This window comes from Eucyclogobius newberryi, unplaced genomic scaffold (assembly GCF_026437365.1).
Source record: "Eucyclogobius newberryi isolate DKJ021-1_F unplaced genomic scaffold, fEucNew1.0.hap1 SCAF_19, whole genome shotgun sequence".
NCBI classification, from domain to species: Eukaryota; Metazoa; Chordata; class Actinopteri; order Gobiiformes; family Gobiidae; genus Eucyclogobius; species Eucyclogobius newberryi.
This window is the reverse complement of record NW_027315823.1, coordinates 18,647,647-18,671,227: the sequence shown is the minus strand read 5'-3', so window position 1 is coordinate 18,671,227 and position 23,581 is coordinate 18,647,647. Positions and strand designations below refer to the sequence as shown.

Below are 23,581 nucleotides of genomic sequence, written 5' to 3'. Positions count from 1 at the left end.
AAAAAAGTGTTCCACACACAGCAGCGATGGGTAGTGTGGTAAAGTGTAGCCTTGCCGTTTCCTGCAGATGATGATGGCCAGGAAGGCGACCAGGCAGGACACCAGAGCCATGCAGATCCAGGTGATGGTCATGGTGTTGTAGCGCAGGGGAACTGGGTCACAAAATATATAACCCACATTAGCCCTGTTAGCAACCAAGCAACATGTGTCAGTGCTATAGTTTTATTAGCCTTTATTTCTTCCCATATATATACACTATTTTAAATATTAAGTGTAAGAGGTTGACAGTTTAAAATTCAGAGAAAGGATGAGTGTTGTGTGATCCCAGTATAAAGATGAAATATTAGCCGATAAATAATTCCCTATAAATAGTTTTGAAGTCAATTTGTCAGAGAGTTCAGAGTGTGATTTTATTTTACACATGCAAGGCTGCAAATAATACTTAACAGAATATGATCTTAAACAAAATTTGAATAAATAAATTAACTAGCATAGAAAGCTATTGCAGTTTTTGTAGGCCCATTGGTAAATACCAGAACCTGTTGGTGCAATTCTGATCAGGAGAAAATCACTCAATATCCTAGCCTAATTGTTATTTTGTTGAGTTTTGTTAAGTTAAACAAAGGTTTGCCTAAACCAACAGCTTAATACATTTTGCTCCATAATCATATTTTAATGTAACTGGGTCAGTGGATTTGGGCTGAGGTAGTGACATTTGCAAGTACTGAATGTTCTCCTTGCAGCAATTACCAGTACATTATTAAAAGCACTCTAAAAATAGATACAGTAATCATTATTAGAAAAAAACTGTGTACCAGGTGGCTCCTGTTTTTTGTTTTCCAAATGGCTAATGGCACGATACACAGGGAGCAGACAAACCCCGTCCTTACAATCAAAGAGCGAACATCTGCTGCACTTTGTCCCTGGAGTGAAAAACACTTAAGCCTTGGCTATATATTTATGCAAAACTTAAATGTGGTATATAAAGAGGATAAAATATTGGACACACCTGGCTGACCATTTAGCACTGCCCCTGCTCATAAACTATTACTTGAACCCCTGGAGCCACAAGAGTCTCCCATAGAGGGCAGCAGAACGAATGAAGATGCTCTCCCAAACTTAAGACATATTGATTAGTCAGCATGAGGGCTGTTGTGGGAGTTGTGTACAGCTCTTGATTTGGCTGGATAATGAATTAGAATGAGGGGAGTGTGTGTGGGTGGGGTCTGGTGAGCAGCAAACTATTAGTCAAAGAAACAGCAAAGGGAGATGGCGGGCAGGGAGGAGGTGAGCTCTGCAGACCTCCAGCTACTTATGTGCCAAAGCCCCTATTAAGCAAGAAAAATATACCAATAAGAGTTTTCTTTACACTTGGCGTGTTGTGTTTTCCTCAGGTGTATTGTAAGCAGCAGTGTACAAGGAGACTGGGTCGGGTTTTGCTGACAGGGGTGACCCTCTAACAACCGACGGATCAATGGATCAGAGGTGGTGCGCTGGCCTTCACAGACGCAGGGCCTTTTTAGTGCGGAGCCCTGCTGAGCAGACCGGTCTAATACAGTATCCTGTTGCTATGTCTTTAATAGAACAAATATAAGTCCATCTGCAGGAAATGTGGATGTGTAGTTTATAAAGCTGCTACGTTGGCTGGTCAAATCTTTTTAGATTTAGAAGCATACAGTTTAAAGTGCACCCAGTAACTTCCAAGAGAAGCTTTTTTTCCCAAAGAGAAGACATTTTAGGTTGAATTTAGGTATAATAGAACTAAGGATAAGAATCTATTGATGGCCTTATCCTCATTCAATTTACAACTGAAAACGTTACCGTCATCAGCACATAACTTCATAAGGCCAAATGTCCACTTAAATGTTTTTTAATGTGTTACACTTTACAGGGTCTTTGATACATATGAATATTTACAGTGGGTCTTACCTGCTTTCCCAGTCTGGATCTCCACATTCTGACTAAAGCGTCCACAGCCGGCTGAGGTGCGGGCTCTCACCTGGAATATGTACTTAGTGCCCGGCTTGAGCCCTGACACCATTGCCGTGGTGTTTTTGGACTTGAGAGCGGAATATGTCTGATCCTCATGATCCTGCACACAACACACAAGCAACATGTAGCCATTGGGATTCTATAGCCCACAGTGAGTGTAGGAGAGAGGTTTGATAATTCATGTGATGTTGGGTAGTATCTTGAATCACAACAGATTTTACACATAATTTGATGCATTTAAAAAGTGTAATATATAACATAATTTTGAGTAAGTTCTGTGTGCTGCAGCATGTTCTAAATGAAGACTTTATCTGTCTCTGAGCCTCGTAATTACCACAGACACAGATACACTATGTGAAAGCGATCCCGTTCTATTCACGGTTTTCTTTTCACTTTTGTGATGTTCTTGGCAGTGCTTAGCTCCTCCTTCCTTGCTGAATAACAGAGGAGTAGTGAATGTTCGGGCTGGAAGAACGGCCCTAACAAGCTTCACCATAACAAGCTTCAGTTCAGCTTCAGAGCTACGTTGCCTGCTCTGCCTCGTCCTCATCATTGCTCATCTCCACATCCTCCAGCAGTTGCCATGCCCATCAATGCTCAGCACCAGCCCAGCAGCGCTCAGGGCCACCTGCTTATGCAACTGCCCTGCTTGTTCATCTCTGCTCAGCGCTCAGCCAACATGTTTTAAACTCTGCTCTTGCTCCTCTGGTCAGAGATTCAGCTCACGCAGGCCTCCTCCAGCTCCACCTTTGCACGGGATTCATCAGTTTTCTCTTTTTCGGGCCTTTTTATTTTTTTTACCACCACCAGTGTCTAGGCCCATGGGAGAAGAATCCCATCTGAAATCTGCACATCCTTTGCATCCATTCCCTGACTCTAACCCTTCTCCACTCATTATTTTTTATTTTTGAGATAGTTGATTTGTTTTTGTTTATTCCCATTACTTTTAGGTAAACTTGGGACTGTGGTTGTCCCTGTGATAAATAAACAGTAATATTTTTTCCACCAGCTGCCCAGTCCTAGGTGACTATTGTACCTGGACATGTAACTGTAATAGCCACAATGCGTGATATTTTAGATTACATTTAACGCATTGTTTTGCTTTGATGTTGGATGAAGAAGACAGTGACAGGCCAATTTGTCCTCATTATCACATTGGCTATAGTTAGCCGTGGCAGCGGTGTTGCCCTGACCATGGCTCAGTGTAATGTGTCTGAGAGGCAGCACAGCCTCATTGGAGCATATTGCTGAGTTGTCCACTTGAATCCCCAGTAGACGTCTGGCCCAGAGCGTGAGGCCAGATTAAAACAGCAGCACCAGAAAAGTGAGAGAGCAGCTAATCCTTCAGCGGCAGCAGCCTGCCTGTTACACTATGAGCCTGGCTGCTCCCACTGCGCTGCCTGCACACCTACCCTCTCTATCAAACACAAGGCACAGGCTTTCCTACACAAACTAATGGTAACACAAGGGTCACGTTACTTTTTGTACATACAAATAATGAGGAGACATTTTTGTGAAAAAGTTTGCAAGTTACAAATGAATAGTAGAGGACTGTTGCTCTATTATGCTTGTTGTTTTTGAGTGAATGTGGGAATTATATTGCATATCATAAATTCGAAAAGACGCTTCACACCTATGAACGCACTCACACAAGCTGGCACCAATTAGCCCCGTCGCTAAGCTAGGGCTATACTTTCAGCCGCTCGCTGCCACTGTCACTTTCACTGAGCCGGATTTGACTTGGGCTCATCCTCCTCCTGTTCGTCAGCTCAAGACCCCCATTTCCTTTCAATTAGCAGCACCACCACAATTCTGCACTCAGATTAAGCGTCCAACCACACTCACCAACATGCACATGCCAGAGAAGTAAATGCTTGATTCTTGTAGGCACACACACATGTTTACTTGCACATTGTGGTCTCACCGAACATTGAAACAAAAAGATAGATAATAATGGATGTCAAAATTCTTTAGATTTTTGAAGCAGGTCACAGACTTTGGAAATGACTGCAACATGCCAACTCTCAATTGTTTTGTGAATATGGATTAAATTGTCTGTCTGCGTGTATGTGAAAGTGTGCTGTACCTTCTCGTAGTATTTGATGTCGTACTCGAGGATGACACCGTTGGGCTGGTCCGGCTCATGCCACATCAGAGTCACGCTGTTCTGACTGGTGTTCTCCTGACGCACCGCCATCACCTCAGACGGCGCTATACGGGCAAACAGAGACAATCATACAAGGGCCAAATGATAGCAAAAGTTCTACTATTTTTAGTGCTTTACATAAACACAAACATTATCACTTTCTTTACCTAGTTTGTGCACGGAAGAGGATCCTTAAAAATCCTTATTTTTAGTAAATATTAAGAGAACTTCAAAGATGTTCCAAGATTGTGTATGGAATTAAAACATTATGTCTGAGGACGTTTAGCCTTACACTACACAATAGCAGTTCTAGTCTGTATTTCACTACAAATCTCTTCTAAAACTGTCTATACCTTGTCCACTATTCAGAATCAGTGTTGCTGACACAGTGCAGCACTTATAGATAGACCATATAGAACGATTTTTTTCCTTATTATCATCAGCAAAAATTTAGTTGTGACAGCATTTTAAGCCTTCTATATTTTTGACACTCTTCTGTAATTTGACAGCAGAGAAACAGACGGTGTGGAGAGAAAGATGTGTTCACATTTGAACTTAAGCTGGTGGTGAACGTTAGCCATCAGCGTGCTCAAGGGCAAAACTGCCTTTCCAGACAGTTTTTAGAAAGTTTGTTACAGTTTGGGCCAGTCTTGGTAAGACTTTCAAGGCCAGTGTTAAACTGTAATTGTACACATACAAACTCTTACTGTGAGCAGAAGGCACACTCTAAACTTGGTCTTCTGACAAGCTAGAAAGTCTGAGACACGGAGCAGAGAAAGTGCTAAGAAGAGGTTAGGAATCTTTACTTAAGGGATGCTAAACTTCTCAAAATCAATGAGTAACTCTTTGAACTCTGTGAACTCTAAGATGGGGACAAGATGGCAGGTTTTAATAACTAAAATTGCCTGTTAGATCACAGCTCAGAGCAGTGCAAACCACTGTGTCCTTCGGCAAGACGGTTCAATCTTGTGTGTGTGTGTGGCGTGTGTGCGTGTGTGTGTGTGTGCGCGTGTGCGTGTGTGTGTGTGTGTGTGTGCGTGTGCGCGTGTGCGTGTGCGTGTGCGTGTGTGTGTGTGTGTGTGTGTGCGTGTGCGCGTGTGCGTGTGTGTGTGTGTGTGTGTGTGTGTGTGCGTGTGCGTGTGTGTGCGTGTGTGTGCGTGTGTGTGGGTGTGTGTGATGGTGGTTGAAGCTGTATGCATCAAATCTGTACCCATGTGTGATGAATGTGTGAGTAAGAAATGACTGAAATCTCCTGCAATAACCCAGTACGACGCATCTTTCCTTTGGTCAATGTTTATTGTCGCTGTATAAATAAATAACATACTATTCCGCTTATTCCGTCTTGCCTACTTTTGTATTTTTTTGTCACAGATTTGCACCACTCCTGTTGTTTTGCCACTTCAGGTTGAGCGGGAATCCTGTTCACTTAAGTGGACAATGAGGGAAAAGTCTAGCCTCTAAAATGTGATTTATTTGTATAAAATGTTCAATATTCGTGTGTATCAACAGGTGGCCCGAAAACAGTCTGTGTAGAACTTATTTTCTGTCAAGATTGGCAGCCCTGTGTTAATTAATACAAGCAGAAGGATGGACACAATTCATGGCGGCGTACACGGCAATTTCCGAAATATGGTGAAGGAATAATGAGTACAGTGCTTTACAATTCAAAGCCATTATTGATAAAATTATTGTTACACCAATGATAGTCATGTTTGCATCCTCCAATTTCAAGTATAGGCACTTCTGGCTGTTGTGACGTCATATGAAACACAATAATAGAGGTTTAAACCAGCAGTCAGGGTAGAGAGCTCTTTCAAACCCTACCTGCCTGGTTCGTGGTGATGTTGACCACAGAGTATTGCAGCGCCTCGTTGCTCAGGCGGCTCACTGCGTTGGAGGCTGCGATGCGGAACGAGTAGTTGCTGTGGGCGGCCAGGTTGAGCACGGTGACCCAGGACTCTGTAAGTCCTGTCTGCCGAGGGATGAAGCGCACAACCGCTGTCCCCAAGCGCTCCACCTTCCCCCCGGCTCCTGCTGCCCCCAGACCGGCAGCAGCTCCGCCGGGCTTCCCTCCCGCACCTCCTCCTGCCCCGCCTGGAGAGGAGGCACAGTCCTCACAGGGGCCGTCTCCGGAGCACCTCAGACACTGCACACCGTACTGCAGGTCAGCGCGCCCGCCAGTGTCCAGAGGGCGGTCCCACTCCAAGTTGACGGAGGTGCCGTTGACAGAGGAGATGGGGTTTACTGGGGCAGATGGAGGACCTGAAGATGGAGATGGGACATAAAATGTAAGTCAATTACCAAGTTAGAAATGTAAATTAGGACAAACAAAAAATAAAGATGCACTTCAAGAGGATTCCTTTTCCTTAGAATTTCTTAGTTGTGATTATTTTATTCCTATATTAGCATGATTTTAGATTCATCTTGCAGTTTGTCCAGGTTTGACAATGAAAATGTACACCAGAGGTAGGAGGTATATGTTGAAGAATTGATATTATCGCAATTGATGTTTTGGATAAATTCAAAATTACGTGAAAAAAAAAAGACTTGAACCAAAGCTAAGACATTTACAGGCACATTTCTGCATAATCCTGACGCACTGTTAAAATATTGTCTGAATATTGTCATTGAGAAAATGTATAAAGATCCCATTTTCATATACCACCCATCTTCTGCAGATCTGGATTCTCTTTACCCTTTTACCAAAGCTGTTTGTAAAATCGATACATTACTATGGATCTATACACAACAGTTTTGTGCAGTATGAGTGCACAGGCTGTTCTTACGTGAGCAGGGCGCGGCAGGAGAGTCATCCGCTGCTCTGTAGTAGATGGAGTCACAGGGACAGGACACGGCTGCTCTGGTCTCGGAGTGACTGTGCTGAGGACACTTCCCACACAGACCGTCCCCCGCCACCGGTTTGTAGAAGCCCACCTCACACGCTGCACAAGGCACACAACACATACAGTTATTTTGAAATCCATTCAAAAAGGTTTTGTTAAAAATATATAAATAAAATTAATGCACGCATCAGATGATAACTAGTATCAAGACTGTCGGCAAAAAACATCTATCAAAATCCGTTTTGAGGATGAAGCAAAAAAATACAAAAAATAAAGAAAAAGCTATGCAAGAGAAATTAACTCATCACAAGCCCTTAATCAAACAGTGACTTTCTACTAGAAATGTTTTAAAGTGACATTGCATCTACATTTTGTATCTGTTTTTTTGTTGTTGTTGTTGTTGTTGTTGTTGTTACATTTACTTTATTTTGTTATTCAAAAACTTTGATTTCATGAAGCTGAACACAACTTGATGAATAGTAACATGTTAGTTTGACAATGGGGTTGAAAGAAAATGGAAGATTTCATTGTTGTTCAGTCTCAGTAATATAATGGTTAAATCGTTAGGGCTTTTTGTTTTTTCACAATAATCGTAAGACAAAAAATTGCATTAATTGTTGTTAAATATTTAAAGAACTGTATCGTTACGTAAATGGTTTTAAATATGCAGTGAAATTCGTACATGCTCGGTCAGTAGAGCAAAGTGCGCCTTGTAATCACTTTGCAATGTCACTATACCTACTCCACGTGCTAGTTAGATCATACACAAGGTCTTTCCAAAAAACGCCACAATAATGATGTCAATTTGCTGTGCTTATGACTTGCTGCAAAGACCATCCTATTGAAACATCACAGAGCTACATTTATTTAACCTGAAGATTTCTCAGTGCACCCGCATTGACAATTCTGTTTCATGTTCCTTTAGCACATTTCCATCTGCGTCATTTGAACAAGCAAAGGTTATGGAAACGCTCCGTGGCATAAATTACCCACAAAGACCAAACAGGACTTTTTTTAAACTGCTTTCTGAACGTATGCCCCATTTACAGTCCAGAAGTCTAACGGAACTGAATATATTTATCTGCAGTCCTTCCATTATTAATCAGTGCAGAGTTAAAAGTGAATCGGGATCAGAGAGTCTGGGTTCTGGGCCGCTCTCGGGGAGTGTCAACAGTGCACCGAAATTTAGACCCAATCTGAACAGGCTAGTCCAACCTTCATCTGCTCCAGATCCCCATGGTAATTATATATCAGTTTAGAAAGGTCTAACGGGAAGGGATTCATGTTCTGATGGTACCTTTAATTGAACTTTGCTAGATTTTGGCTTTAATATGCAAACCATTCTACCTCATTCATTGTGGCCACTGTTTACATTCCACCGAGCGCGAATGTGCAGGAGGCACAGCGTGCGCTCGCGGAGCAGGTTTTGAGTGTGGAGCAGCCCTTCCCAGACTCCTTGTGTATTGTCCTGGGTTATTTTAACAAGGGGAATCTCAGCAATGAACTACCAAAGTACAGGCAGTTTATTAAAGTCCCGACCATGCCCCTCCCTCCCACCTCTTCTAATTATTATTCTAATTTATCTCCTAGATGAGGGTATCGAGGCCCGGGAGCCCACAGCCCTCATCGCCAGAAGCGCCAAAACCTCATCAATTTCTGAAGACTCGTGTTCTTCGTGTTTCTCGTATATTAATAAACACTGTGCATCTTAGCTGGGGTTGTGGTCCTTGAAGAATGTCTGTGTCGAATTTGATTTGTCTACATCAAAGTCATTTTTTCGACATAATTCAAATGATCAAGGGGGCGCTGTAGAGCCTTTGTAAAATATATTATACATCATTGCATTCAGCTCATCATTTTCCCCAAACGTATATTTGTGTCGGGAATCTCCCTATGTCAACGTCTCATGCCAGAGAAACGCAAGTTTTAACAAAAAAAATGGCAAATCTTGTTAACGAGCTTGCCACACCCACGGTTGGAATTGTATCAAAAATTTTAAAAAAAATACCTCTAATCGCACATGGATGTAGTTAATTTTGACACATTTTCAAGCATTTTGACTGAAAATTCAAGGTGGAAAAAAATAAAGTATGAGGTGGAAAAATGTAAAATAATTGGGTTCCGCCCAGAATGGCCGACTCCCTGTGGAGTTTAGGGTTGGGTCATAGATAATGTTTTACTTGTCCTGACATAAGGAACGTTTGTACCAATTCATAAGTCTAATATATTTTGAAATTTAAGGTGGCTCTAGCGAGTCATTGTGTGTCATAAATTTTAATTAGAAACCAAAAAACTATTTTTTGCTGGTCCTGAATTTTTCGTTTTTGTTAACGTTCAGGGGGTCAAAATTGGGGTGGTTTGTGGGAGAAAAAATATGTTTAAAAAATAATTACATTTTTTCAACTCTAAAAACTCGTGATGTTGTCACATTGCGCCTGCTCACAAATTAACCCGTTATAAAATTGTTCAAATATTATAACACGATTGTTGACCGCTTACGGCGGAACTGCTTATGTAATGAAAGCGATATGGTGATTACGGATTTTATTATTGATATTAAATGAAGCTCTGCTTGGACTGGTCTTAGTACTTGCCATAAACTTTGGAACTGCCTCAGTGAACTTTCTTAGATCACACAAAACAGTGAGCTAGAGCGTCAACTAACATGCCGTCTGCAACGTAAGCAACTGGAGTTGGAGCTGGCTTGTACAGAATGTCTTTTATGAATATGCCATTTTATTAGCTCGCCACTGCATTTGCATCTCATTGCGTTCAGCTTACGATGAGGTGCACTTTTGTCAGCGCCGTGTTTGATCAAATAATATAATATGGCTGACTTCATTGTATGATTTAGGGCGGGGTTATAATAGAATTTTTTAAATGTCCTCACATGACGTCCAATTTTTACTGCGACCTTTTTGGGCGTCAGGCTCCCATTGGCCCCATGTTAATCGATTTTTGAGGTGGCGCTACTGAGCCGTCTTTCAATATTTTTTCACGAAACCTTCACTCAAAATTAAAACTCACGGAGTGCGTGCATTTTTCCAGCCCACAAATACAATTTGAATAAGTCCCTCGCCGTGACAATTCTCCTCCTTCGGCTTGGGCCTAATAAACCTTTTCTGATTCTGATTCATATTTTAACAGCAGGTAAATAGCAATTGCTTTGTGTTAATTTAAGCTTTTCAGCAGTTAATCAAGAGGGCCTATTTTTCCCCAAATCAAATTGAAATTGTTCTTGAAGCCTTCGAAGTGCTAACAAATGGCAGGACTCTTTTTGAAACTGACCCTCTGTAGTTTTAGCCTCTGATGTTTGATTTACTACGTTAAGTAGAAGTAGCTCTGCACAGAGGAAAATCAAATGTTTAGTTCTGCTTCGATTTGTTTTGGTAAATATAAAGAGTAATAGTTAATGGTCTGATTGACACTAGTTTGTTGGGTTCAGGGAAAAAATGTCCAGGAAGAATCACTTAAATTAATTTTTGTAATGCCCAAAATCCCAACGACAGTTGCCCCGACAAATCCATATTTTTGTATTAGGGTAATTTTTTTTTATTTTTTGTTGCTTTTGTTTTGGAGTACAAATTGAGCCTAATTCATCCCAGAATGTTTGATTAGACTGAAAAGTAATACAAAATGGAAGGAAAAAATCTAGGTCATAGCTCATGCCCCATTATTGTATAGATTTTGAGTAAGCTATTCTCCAATTTTGGCCGTGTCTGCAGAGGATTTCCTTGGAGTGTATTGATGTGCATTTAAAAGCATTTCAACTGACGGTTTGGGATCAATAAAAATTTCAACAATTTTGTCTCGTTCTACTTTTACTCATTGTATATAACAGTCATCAATGGGCACACACAGTAACACACAAAGCCAATTGTATTTAATATCAACGTCATCGTCAGTGAAAAATCATTCCAATTGTATTTGCCTTTCTCTTATCCTACACAATTTACAAACGTTTGTTCAACTCTTAGCATCAAAACAGTCTTGTGCCTGTTGATTTGCATTGTGACAGACAGTAGCCTCGTTAGCAATGACAAGGAGCGTTCGCAACAAAATGTTCAGTGTTCCTCTGTCAGAAACTGTCAGTCCCCACCACACCCACAAAGCATTCAGCTCAAAGAACCCAACAATCAAAACTACAGGCCATTATCTAATTATTCAACCACACACAAAGGAGATTCAGCAGAGAAATATTTGTACGGAAAATTAAAGTTAGCAATCTTAAGACTGTGTACATGCTCCGGTATGTTGGGTCAGTTGCGGTAAATCGTCATATAAGCTGTGCAATGTATTTTCAATAATATTTGCAAAAAAGAGTTGGATCTGTTATATAGTATATAAGAACCACCACAAGTGCGACTGAACAAAAAATATCTCAACGATTGTCCATTTTCATTGCGCAAAAATGAATACAATCTAACATATACTGCCTTAAAATTGTGTACATTTTGTTGCATGATTGCCATTTCTCAAATATAGAGTAGAATATCAATCTTTTTTTTTATTATGATGTGTTTATGCGCTGAGACAGTGGAGTTTTCAATCCGTGCCACACCGCAGTCCACACCGATCAATTCACTTGACAATTAGCGTCATCTACAGGGAAACAAGGCCACGAGCTGATTTGCATTAAACGCTGCAAAATTTGAGCAGGAGAATTACATTTAGAGAGGTGCAAAGTCAAACACACACCTGCGCTGGTGCTGACAGAGTGAGTTATGGCGGATGCACTCGTACCACGGCCACGGAGGAGTTTAAACGCAAAGAAATTATGAAGAACAACCAAACTTAAGCAAATGGGAATTTTTAGAAGCATGCATACCTGACATTTTGATTTGGTATAGGTCAAAATATTTAGAACCAAGATTTATTTTTTGTTCATCATGTTATTGAATGCTGCATGCAAAAATGTACAAAATAGAAATTGATTGAAGTTGATTAAACATTCCATATTATTTAATCTGTACGTTTATCATAAAAATTTCGCACGGAGAAGATGCAATTTCTCATTCTGTCAAAATGGACAGCCGCACCATGTAAAGTTATACATTTTTCTAATACAAAAGTGTTGGGGTAAACAGCAAGAAGCCGCTGGAACATGATGGAATAGTTTGGTCACAGAAGCGCTCCACACCAGGCCGTAGATGCCTGTGTTGTGTCAGGAGCTGTCAATGCGCTGCTGCAGCTCACCATTGGAATTTGCATTACAATGAATGTTAATAGGTGTGAGTGCTGACCTTGGCTTATTCAGGTGTAAGTGGTACATAAACACAGAAAGATGTGGAGAGGGAAGCAGAAGCAGAGAGGCTTTAGATGAAATGTGATGTTCTCCCCATGTGCATAGTGCTAATAAGATGCTGCACTTGTGAATGAGTGTGTGATGGTTAAAAAAATAATTGCTTGCTATCAATAGTAGAAAAAGCTTCAGTTGTAGTCATCTGGACTCAGTTAGAAAAAAATAGACGTTTTGACTCTCATCCAAGAGTCATTGTCAATAACAGAATTTAGGTCGGGAACTCCGATATTAATACTGTTCTGTGGTAAGACCCGCCCATTGACCAGCCCAGATGACCTCATGGTTTCATATGATGTTGTGTCCCTGTTCATCTGCATTCCGACCTCTGATGCAGTAGCAGCAGTGAGGATCAGACTGCAGGAAGACACCACCCTACAGGAAAGGACCAAACTGACACCTGAACACATATGTAAACTGTTGGACATCTGTCTGAACACCACTTACTTTCAATTCCGGGGACAATTTTACAGACAGATTCATGGCTGTGCCATGGGCTCGCCCGTCTCTCCCATAGTGGCCAACCTGTACATGGAGCACTTTGAGAAGAAGGCACTGTCCTCATTCTCAGGCATAGCCCCAAAACTGTGGCTCCGCTATGTCGATGATACTTTTGTAACAATTAAGAAACAAGAGCTGGAAACCTTCTCTGATCACATCAATGCTGTGGACCCACATATCAGGTTTACAAGAGAAGACGCTAAGGAGAATCGCTTGGCCTTTCTTGATTGTTCCACGATCAGAGGAGAGGACGGGAAACTCCAAATAGAAGTATATAGGAAACCTACACACACGGACCAGTATCTGCTCTTTGGTTCCAACCACCCACTACAGCACAAGCTGGGAGTGATCAGAACCTTACAACACAGAGCTCAAGGTGTGCCCACCAGCTCAGAGGGCAAGAAGAAAGAGGAAAAACATGTCCGAAATGCCCTCTCAGCCTGTGGTTACCCCGCTTGGGCTCTCAACAGAGTGAAGAGAACCAAGAAGCAGGACAAAAGGGAAACTGAACAGAGAAGGAAGGGTGTTTCTATCCCTTATGTGTCTGGCCTCTCGGAAAAACTGCAGAGAATTTTTAGACAACACGAAGTCCCTGTTTATTTTAAACCAGGAAACACTTTAAGACAAAAACTGGTTCACCCTATGGACAAGTTGCCAACTCAAAAACAGAGCAATGTAGTTTATTCGATCCAATGCAGTGAAGAAAGCTGTAAAGAACGTTACATAGGTGAGACGAAACAGCCTCTACACAAGAGGCTTTATCAGCACAGAAGAAATACAAGTTCAGGACCACAGAGCGCCGTGCATCTCCATCTTGAAGCCTCTAATCACTCGTTTGAAGACGGTGAGGTGAAGGTTTTAAGCAGGGAGAAAAGATGGTTTGAAAGAGGAGTCAAGGAAGCTATTTTTGTTAAAAAAGAAAGACCTTCTTTAAACAGAAATGGAGGGCTAAGATTCAATCTCCCTGGTATCTATAATGGTATACTGAACCCTTGGAAAGGTAGAGGACCAGGACCAGGACATTTAGATGCTAATCAGGTACTCAGGGTGGTTGAGCCAGGGTCTCACAAAGACAAAGAGGATTCTAATAGGCCATTAAAATTCTGAATAGGCTAGCTCGGTAGATACAAGGGGGAGTTTCTGTTGAAACAAACAACTCTTTCTACTTCAGGAAGGCTCCGCCCAATGGGCGGGTCTTACCACAGAAGAGTATAAATATCGGAGTTCCCGACCTAAATTCTGTTATTGACAATGACTCTTGGATGAGAGTCGAAACGTCTATTTTTTTCTAACTGAGTCCAGATGACTACAACTGAAGCTTTTTCTACTATGGAACACGCCTGGACGAATGAGGGATTACACCGACAGCTTGCTACCAATGAAAACAAAAATAATACTTTAAAAAATACATTTTAGGTGTAAGCAAGCAGAATGAGATGCTATATTTTATGGTAAATTATAGATAAAATAAGAGCTATTTAAAACTATTTATCTTACATTTGTTTAGTGAAGTCAGTTGCCAATGAAATCTTATGGAAGAAGATGACACATTATCACCTTTTTTCCCACCAATATATTTTTTGTTGATTAAATATTTACTCAGCCTTTAGGCATAATAACCTCAGTAAGTTTCCTCACCCATGAAGTCTATTGACTGAAGTCTATAATAAACTTGTGGGAATTGCTTTTGGTGCAAAATGCAGTTTGACATGTCGTGATATGTAAAACTGTTACTGCATTTTTAAAAATATAAATAAATCTGTTTATCTCAGCCTTCGTTCCTATAAAAGGGCAAATGCAAATGAGCTGCTATAAAAGTCCTCTCTAAAACTGTTACTTTTAGCCTCAGCCTCGCACTAATCTGTCAACAGGGCCCATCAAAACTTACTGGAACACATCCCGCCTCATGTCCTAGACCCCGCATGTTGTTGACCTTGTGGGTGGGAAAAAAATTTAAAAAAATTGAGCGCGCTCCAAAACATAGCGACGAAGTTAGCCCGCGGCTCCTTTAGCGGCGTCTCTAGGGAGCGCATGAAGCCACTAACGAGCCGCACGGGCTGTCGGAATGATGGATGAACATGTCGCCTGATCAGCTGTGGAAATGGGCCACTGTCCACACTGTCTCTTTACTCCACTATTGTGCATACAAACAGAAGCACTGCTGAGCGGTGTCCAGTAAGGCACGAGTGACCCTTTAAGGACACCCAAGTCCATTGGAAAACAATGTGTACTCATAAAATGATATCCTTCCTTTGTTGTTATCAAGACTGTCCAGTTTAGATATTTCTGTTTATTAAGATGAAAGTTGTTATTTCATTCGATTGTTCTCCAAAAAAGTGTTGGCCCTGCGACAAGTTGGCCACTGTCCAGGGTGTACCCGCCTAAGGCCCGAAGTCACTGGGATAGGCTCCAGTCACCCGCGACCCCGAAAGGGAACAAGCGGTAGAACATGGATGGATGGATGGATGGATGGATGTTCTCCAAAAATAAATACAATATTTGTTTGGCTCTATCACTCGTATGTGAAAGGACCAATCATGTTTGCACCTTTAGACTGTTGCCCAAGACTCCTAATGCTCAGACTGTCTCCATATCCTATTAGATACATGACAAAAAGAGATGAATCTAATCCTTTTCACTCTTGACTCAACAGCAGCTCCTGCTTAGGGCAAAAATATATCAAGTCCTCTGTATAAGTTAATAGCCTGCTGTAGTCGTTAATCTGACATGCTGAGCCAAAAATATATATTTTTGGTCAAAAACATATCATCCACATATTTAATCATTGGTGCAGTGTATATCGCTTAAATGGAATCTGGCAATATGTGTGCAAAGAAGTTCTGAAAAGAACTAGAGGTTGAAACTGCTGAATGTTGTGTCCACAATGGTTCATGCCTCCACTGGCCTCCCTGCTGTCTTCAAATCAATGTCATCAATGAAGCAAACACAAAGGGAACATTATTACTGTGTTTTACAGTGAAAACCCCCAGCAATTACAAATCAAACTAGTAAATGAGTGTTAAATGGATCGTAATTATCCGATTGAATGGCTGTCACCGGCAGACAGGCCTTGATGGAAGACGGGGGTCTCAAAGCCAGAACAGATTGAGCACAACCAGCTTGTGGCGGAAGTACATTTGAGAACTGAACAACCGCAACAGAGAATCACAAGTGTTTCCATCATGTAATATAATTAAGGCATTTTAAGTGTACATGTTGTTGTTGTTGAAACTTTAATAAATAAAGTTTTAAATTAGATATAATCAAATCCTTCTGTGATGTGTCGATCCAAAAAATGTATTTTGAGAAAACAGCCTTTAAAGTTACAATGTCCCATAAAAATGGATTCCAGTTGATCACATTGACTGATAAAACATCTTTAGGTGGAGATTGACAAGAGAAAAGAGACATTTTGAAAAACAAACTAAATATTTTATTTTATTTTTGCCTGTAGAATTGAACACAACACACACACTGTAACACACATCCTCTACCAAGTGTCAACTTAATTTATAGCAGTATTTTGATTGTAAAAAATAATGTATAAATGTGCCTAAAATATGTGTGTATTGGTGCTGAGTTTTGGTATTTTAGTTAATACTTTACTGTGTATGTCATGTGATTAGAAGATAGTAGTTATGCATTTTGAATTGTTTCTATTTGCATGCACCACCATTATTAAGCTGGGGAATTACTATTGTTTAAATGTTGCCTCCCCATGTAAATATTGTATTCTTGACATTCATGGACTAAACCGCATCAGCAGGGAATTTTCAGAGGAAAAAAACAGCGTCTTGTCACCAATGTCAGCGCTGCTCATTATATATAAGAATGGAGTGTGTGCATGTCATAAATATAATGTCCCGTCGTGATGAATATATACAGGGAGAGCTCCACATGCATTCAGGTTGACCCAGGCCTCTGGAGTGACAGCGCCCAGCAAGAGAGAGAAAACCAGAAAGTCTCATCAAAATTATGTCTGAACCGTGTCACAAATGTTTAAAAAGTAATTAATGCTTAGTATCTTAGTGGCTCAAAATTCATTCAACAAGATACACAAATATGTCTCTCACTAATTTCCTGGATAGGTAAATATATTGGTATATGCATATATTTAAATTATATATGTTTTATTTGTAAAACTATCTGTGTTTAGGTTGATATTTTTATGATATTATTCTGGTACCATTTTGTTTACCCTTAGACATAAAAATTGTAAACCCATTGTGTGTTTATTCATCTAGTTATCTATTTTTTGTCAATACTGGGATCAACCAACAATAGATAAAAAGAAAATTTAATGCGGAAAAATAGAAAAGAAGCACATAACCAGTAGTAATAATTAAAAAAAGAAAAGAAAGAAAGAACGAAGAGAAATGAAGGAAAGAATAAAGAAAACTAATAAAGAAAAAATGCTTGTGTTCATCTTAAATGTATTATTAAATAAATATATTTTGTAGCCGAGGTATGAGATAGTATGTAAATAATATCAAAATTCAAACATTGTGATATTATTATTGATGCTTAACAATTTTACACTGTTAGCATTTGTTTTTTTTTAACGTTTATTTTTTTTGTATTATGATTATTTTCTATTTGTTTTTAACGCTAACCTACCGACATTTTTGACTTGGTGACTCGGCTTGACTTGCGACATAGCATAAAACTGTCCAAAAAGGCACACGACCATGTTGCAGAGTCTATATTTCCCAGTGGACATGCACAAAGCTTTCTTAATCCCACTATTAAAAGAGTGGCTTTGTGGAAATGTGATTACCTTCAGTGGAGTTCAGATGGAGTTGAACTGGTCTCTAGTGGTTCTGTTTCTGTGTCTCTGTGCGGGACACTACAGACGCAAGGGTCCAGTCCAGGCCCTGCCCCAGTACTACGGTTTACATGGGCTGGACTACGCTAATTTGATCCTGGAGTATTTCCTATCATGGTAGTGTGATCAGGGAGGTATAAATCACAGCTCCACATTGGCGTCAAGGTTGGTTACTAGATTAATGTAGAGGGGATTATTATTATGGTTATTTTTTTATTTTTTATTGTTTTTTACTTGACACAATTGCAGACTTCCAAATATTTTTTTATAATTCAACTCTACATATATATGGGGCTTTTGTGAAATAATAATACTAATAATACTGATAACACTAATAATACTAATAATATGAATATACAAATAAGAATATTAATAATATTAATACTATTTTTATTTTTTCCCACAAATGTAAAAAAAAAACTCCTGTAGGTTACCGACATTACAGTTAATTGGATTGTTTGCCAATAAAGCCTGCTTGTACCTCTTTCATTTCCTACAACTACAGAAAGTGTTCACTTGTGTTTAGTTTGTATACCGTGGTTGCAGAATTGCTCTTAATTGACTGTTTTGGAATTGTTGTAATGTAAAACACACACACAAAAAGTATTATGGTTGGCTCCTAATCAAACCTGCATCACAATTTGGACTTGTAGCTGTTACTAATGTTTAACATGTGTTTGTGCTTCATTGTCCATGCTATTGTGTTTCTTCCTGTTCGTGTTTTACTTTGCAATGAGCTTGTACTAAATGCTTATACTACTGCTCTTTCTAATGTTCACTAATGTCTGTGTGTATTTCAACAATCTGTGCTTTTCACTGTTTTGTGTTTTTTCTGTCCTAACATCAACCTGCCTTGATGGAAATGAGCCATTATGGCTAAATCTGGCATATATACCACGTTAATTTATATAGTAATAATATAGTAATAAATAAATAACAGGACAGTCACGGCTGTAAGGGACCATCTGAGTTATGTCCTACTTCCTGTCAGCCGTCCCAGGGCAGTGGGCCGGCGCGGTGCGGATACAGCGGCGACGGGCCCTGCTCCATTGACTGAGCAGTGAGCCGCCGTAGCACACATGCGCGAGGAGGTGTGCGCATGAGCTCCAGTGGGCACGATGAGCTAAGCCAATGTGACCAGCCTAAGTGTGTGTGTCTCATATCAGTGTGTCCTCCATTGCTCTCACTGTATGGGGCACTTTAATCCATTCTGCGGCAGCACTGGGGGAGCGCGCATGTATGCACACAATCCACACACACAGGGCTTTGATTTAAAGTGGAGTCGACGAGGAGGTCCCGCCCGCCACTCCCTCCCTCTGACACTTTTAGCAGCGTGGCACGCAACCCTTGGCTTGGTGCACACACATGATGTCGTGCTCTAGGCCCGAGCGCTGCACCTTTGTGAGGGAGGAGCACTTAGGCCCGCTCCTACATGCACTGACACACATATACTACATGTCTGTGCCTCACCCACTTAAGTCTCCCAGTCTCCTCCATCTCAGTCTGCTCTGGACTGGCCTGGAGTCTGGGGGCTTGGCTTAGAGAGAGAGCTTTCTAGTCAAAATAAATAGCTGTAGACAATAAACAACTCCTGGTAATACATTGTATGTGTATGGGGTGAGGAGGATTATACATTAGTTGTAAAGCACATCATAATTTTGAATTTTGAACAGAAAGCTGAATTTTGATTTAATTTGAATTTTGAACAGAAAAGTACTGATTGTGACAATTTATTAATATTATTTTTGTCTTTTGCAATGACCTTCTATGTTGTATTTCCATTCCTGAACCCCAGCAGGCCAGCTGACATGGGGAACATGGCCTCACAAACTGTATTTGACACAGTCGATTCCCTCCAGCCAGGGCTCTAAAGATCAGCCCAACAGAAGGGGTTCCATTATAAGCATTATGAAAAATGTACTTATAGATATAATGGTTCTCGCTTTCCTCTGAGTTGAATTCTGATTGATTTACATGTTTTAGTTAACCCACATCATTCTGCACTTGAGGCTTTAGTGTTAAAAATGTATTATGATCTAAAAATATATATATTAATAACATAAATTAATTAGGATCTATGTATGGGATAATTTAATACTAAATCACAATATCTATATATTATATTTTTAAATATTTAATTTTATAATATTTTCTACAATTTAAAACACTTAACAACAAACATGGAACAAGACCAGACAGAACATAGAAAACATCCAAAGAACATTAAGGCACATAAACTCCAAAATAAATGTCCCATTTAATCCAAACTCGGTCAAATTAGTCTATTTTCAAATTAAGTCCAAATTTGATACTCTCCATTTTCATTTTGGAAATTATAATATCAGTCCAATCGTCTGCGCAATTTAAGTCATATATTTTTTTGTGATGGCCTTTTTTTCCAGCTGCTAGAAGTATGTTCCGAAGGTAACCATTTGTGTTGTCCATGGCAGGGGTTTTGAGGCCCAAATACATAGTTCTGAATTTGAGAGGGATGTGGTGTCAAAAACAGTTTACGGTGCCTTTTTAATCTCAGTCCAATATTTTTGAGCAACAGGACACTTGATAATGGTTTGCCTCCTGGAAACCACAATTTCTCCAACATTTAGCATTTCCTTGTGAATAATGAGCACTTTGACTTGAATACATTCTTCCAACAAAATTATTTCTAGACATACGATTTTGTAGTCCTCTATAGTGAAGTACATATATTTTCCCATTACAATATATCTACAGTAATAAGATAATATTTTTAACAATGCATTCCATCCATCAGATTGGAATGTGTTGTCCTTGATTTATTGTACTAAATGTGAATGGACTGAATGATTAACCAGAGAATTTAAGAAATACTTAAGGTTACAGTGCAAGTTTGTATTATTTTGTATTAATATAATTGTAGAGCTTTTTATATTTATATATATTTTGAATATATAGACAATAAACTTGAAATTGTGGATATATCAAAAACAACCAAATTGATTTAAGCAATGTTTTTTTATTGTATGCATTTAGGATATTATTTTGTATTTTTTATATTGCAGAAATATATTTTATATATTATACTCTCTTCACATGTTTAAAGAACATTAGTGGGCAATAAAGACACATTTCTATCCTTTAAAAGTGACCGTTAAGGCTGGACTAAAGTTTTGACTGACTGGTGGTGACTGGTCTAGGCCCGGTCTAAACTGGTCCAAACCGGCCTGAAGAGGCGTGGACTGGACTCGTCTGGAGTGGCTTGTCAGAGTGTTCGCTGTGGGCTGTGCGTGACTCTGGCAGACTGTGGTGAGCATGAATTAGCAAAGCGACCCAGTTTGATGCCAGAGCAAACCAGACATGGGCCGTGGATTCATTTCTCTCTGCGCTCTCTCCAGTTTATAGAATGTCATTTTAAATAAAAGAAGATATGGAAACATTCTGCGGATTTGCATACATTTCATGAAATATGGCCAAATGGGATCCCATCTACCCACTCACCTGGATAAAAGTGGACATTAAGCTAACAGCGGATATGTAAGATATGCTTTCTGCAGACATGTTATGTATACTCTGAATGCTACTCAAAGTTTCAAGATTTCTTGATTTATTTTTCCCCTTTCATACATGAGCCTAGAGAAGAAGAGAAACATTTATTTTTCTAAACGTATGATTAAGTATTAAATAAAATAATTATATTTCATCTGTATTTTACAGATTTGTGGCTAAGATCTGAATGGAAAATGATTTTCATGGCCTTGATTATTATTATGACTTCGAACTTTAGTGAAAACTAAACTAAAAGTTTTTTTCTTTCTTTTTTTTAAAAACTTTCTTTAATTGATTAATAGATCCAAATTCAGTCTTGCATCTCATTGTGTGTTCATGTAATTTCGTTTGATCCATAATTATTATTTTCATATTAATTTTGTTTGTTAGGGGCAAATGCAAACATATAATGAAAGATAAACGGACAAAATAAAAAAGTGAGTGTGTACAAAATACACATTTACTGTTTTTAGTTTATTGTTTTGTACATGTTATTTATACTAAAATAAAAAATGACTCATGATTAAATTATCTGAGGCCTTAGTACACGTAGTACAAGTAGAGAGGCAGCCTTTTGGAAGTGAAAGGTCTGAAGCAGAATATGTCACAGTTTTTTGTTTTTTTTAAGTAAAGACTATTGAAGACCATTTAACTTTCAGATTATTACACCTATTAACATCTTTTGGGAAGATGTAATTGCAATTTAACAGCAACAAAAAATACTTTAAAACAATATTGAGATTGTGTGTAACAATAATTCATTTTTAGATTCCCAAACCACTTTTGAAATGTATGTCCAGATTATAGTATTATAAGAACATTTTATATGTACACAAATGGCAGTTCCACGGACCGCTTGTGCTTGTGTGACTCAGTAGTGCATTAAATATGAAGCGTTAAGTATTAATTGTGCTCAACAGTGTGTACGGCCAACATGTTTTCTCCAGGACCACACACTTTTGCTCCTAATGGCCTGCTTTGCATTCCTCCTTAGATGATAATTACCTGCCACTAATTAAAGTGGGCCTTTCAAGCCGCGGCCCCTGAACCTCACACGCACACACACGCAGACACACGCACACACACGCACACACACGCAGACACACGCACACACACACACGCACACACACACACACACACACGCACACGCAGACACACGCACACGCAGACTCACGCACACACGCACACGCAGACACACGCACACACACGCAGACACACGCAGACACACGCACACACACACACGCACACACACACACGCACACGCAGACACACGCACACGCAGACACACGCACACACACGCAGACACACGCACACACACGCAGACACACGCACACACACACGCAGACACACGCACACACACGCAGACACACGCACACACACACACGCACACACACACACGCACACGCAGACACACGCACACACGCACACGCAGACACACGCACACACGCACACGCAGACACACGCACACACACGCAGACACACGCACACACACGCAGACACACGCACACACACACGCAGACACACGCACACACACGCAGACACACGCACACACACACGCAGACACACGCACACACACACACACACGCAGACACACGCACACACACACACGCACACGCAGACACACGCACACACACGCAGACACACGCACACACACGCAGACACACGCACACACACGCAGACACACGCACACACACACACGCACACGCAGACACACGCAGACACACGCAGACACACGCAGACACACGCAGACACACGCACACACACGCACACACACGCAGACACACGCAGACACACGCACACACACGCAGACACACACACACGCACACACACAGAGACTGGCCCGGGACCTGTAGGACCTCACTCAGGTGTGTGCACATAGAGCTGCTGTAGCTCCACGTCCAGCTCGTTTAGCTGACAAACTGCTTTTAGCGTTTAATTATCCATGGCTGCGTGATTAATAGGTTTTAATTACCGTAACCAATGGCAACCTAAAATATGCCCCGGTCCTGCACGGAGGTCAGTCAGTCCGCTGTATGGGAAGTCGGCAGAAAAGCCTTGTCTGGCTAAGCGGATATTCACCGACCTCTGAGCAGCTTTTAACCAGAGAGTGAACTTATTCTTCCTTTCACTTTGATGTGGCCGCGCTGGCAGACAACAGCTTCAAACAGACTTCCTCATGCCGCCGCGGTGAGGTTCGCACCTTCCAAATGCGTTTTTACATTCGACACACAGTCCTGCCCCAGCGCTTACCCCAAATCTGTGTCTTTTTTTGTTGTTGTGAAGAACACAGATTGGGCAGATTTTTTGAAGCCTATATTGCAATGTTGGCAAAATGAAACAACATTGTTGTGTAAAGGATATGGTTTCACAGATTTAACTGAGTCAAGGGTGCCAAAAACTAAACACAGCACAATTGCCTGTTTGTAATTGTTCTTACTCAACTCTGCATG

At 40.4% G+C, this 23,581-nt stretch overlaps 1 protein-coding gene across 3 annotated transcripts in view; it reads right to left on the bottom strand.

Moving 5' to 3' along the window:
• Window positions 1-23,581, bottom strand: part of epha8 (eph receptor A8) — a 91,363-nt gene that overhangs the window by 11,794 nt on the left and 55,988 nt on the right. For 2 of the 3 annotated variants that reach the window (XM_072452010.1, XM_072452012.1), the window contains exons 7-11: window positions 6,925-7,080; window positions 5,963-6,400; window positions 4,079-4,203; window positions 1,930-2,092; window positions 20-152 (exon numbers count right to left, since the gene is read on the bottom strand). In XM_072452010.1, coding sequence (XP_072308111.1) covers window positions 20-152; window positions 1,930-2,092; window positions 4,079-4,203; window positions 5,963-6,400; window positions 6,925-7,080 — 1,015 coding nt within the window. The remainder of the gene's footprint in view (window positions 1-19; window positions 153-1,929; window positions 2,093-4,078; window positions 4,204-5,962; window positions 6,401-6,924; window positions 7,081-23,581) is intronic. The other variant, XM_072452011.1, reaches the window with a different exon arrangement.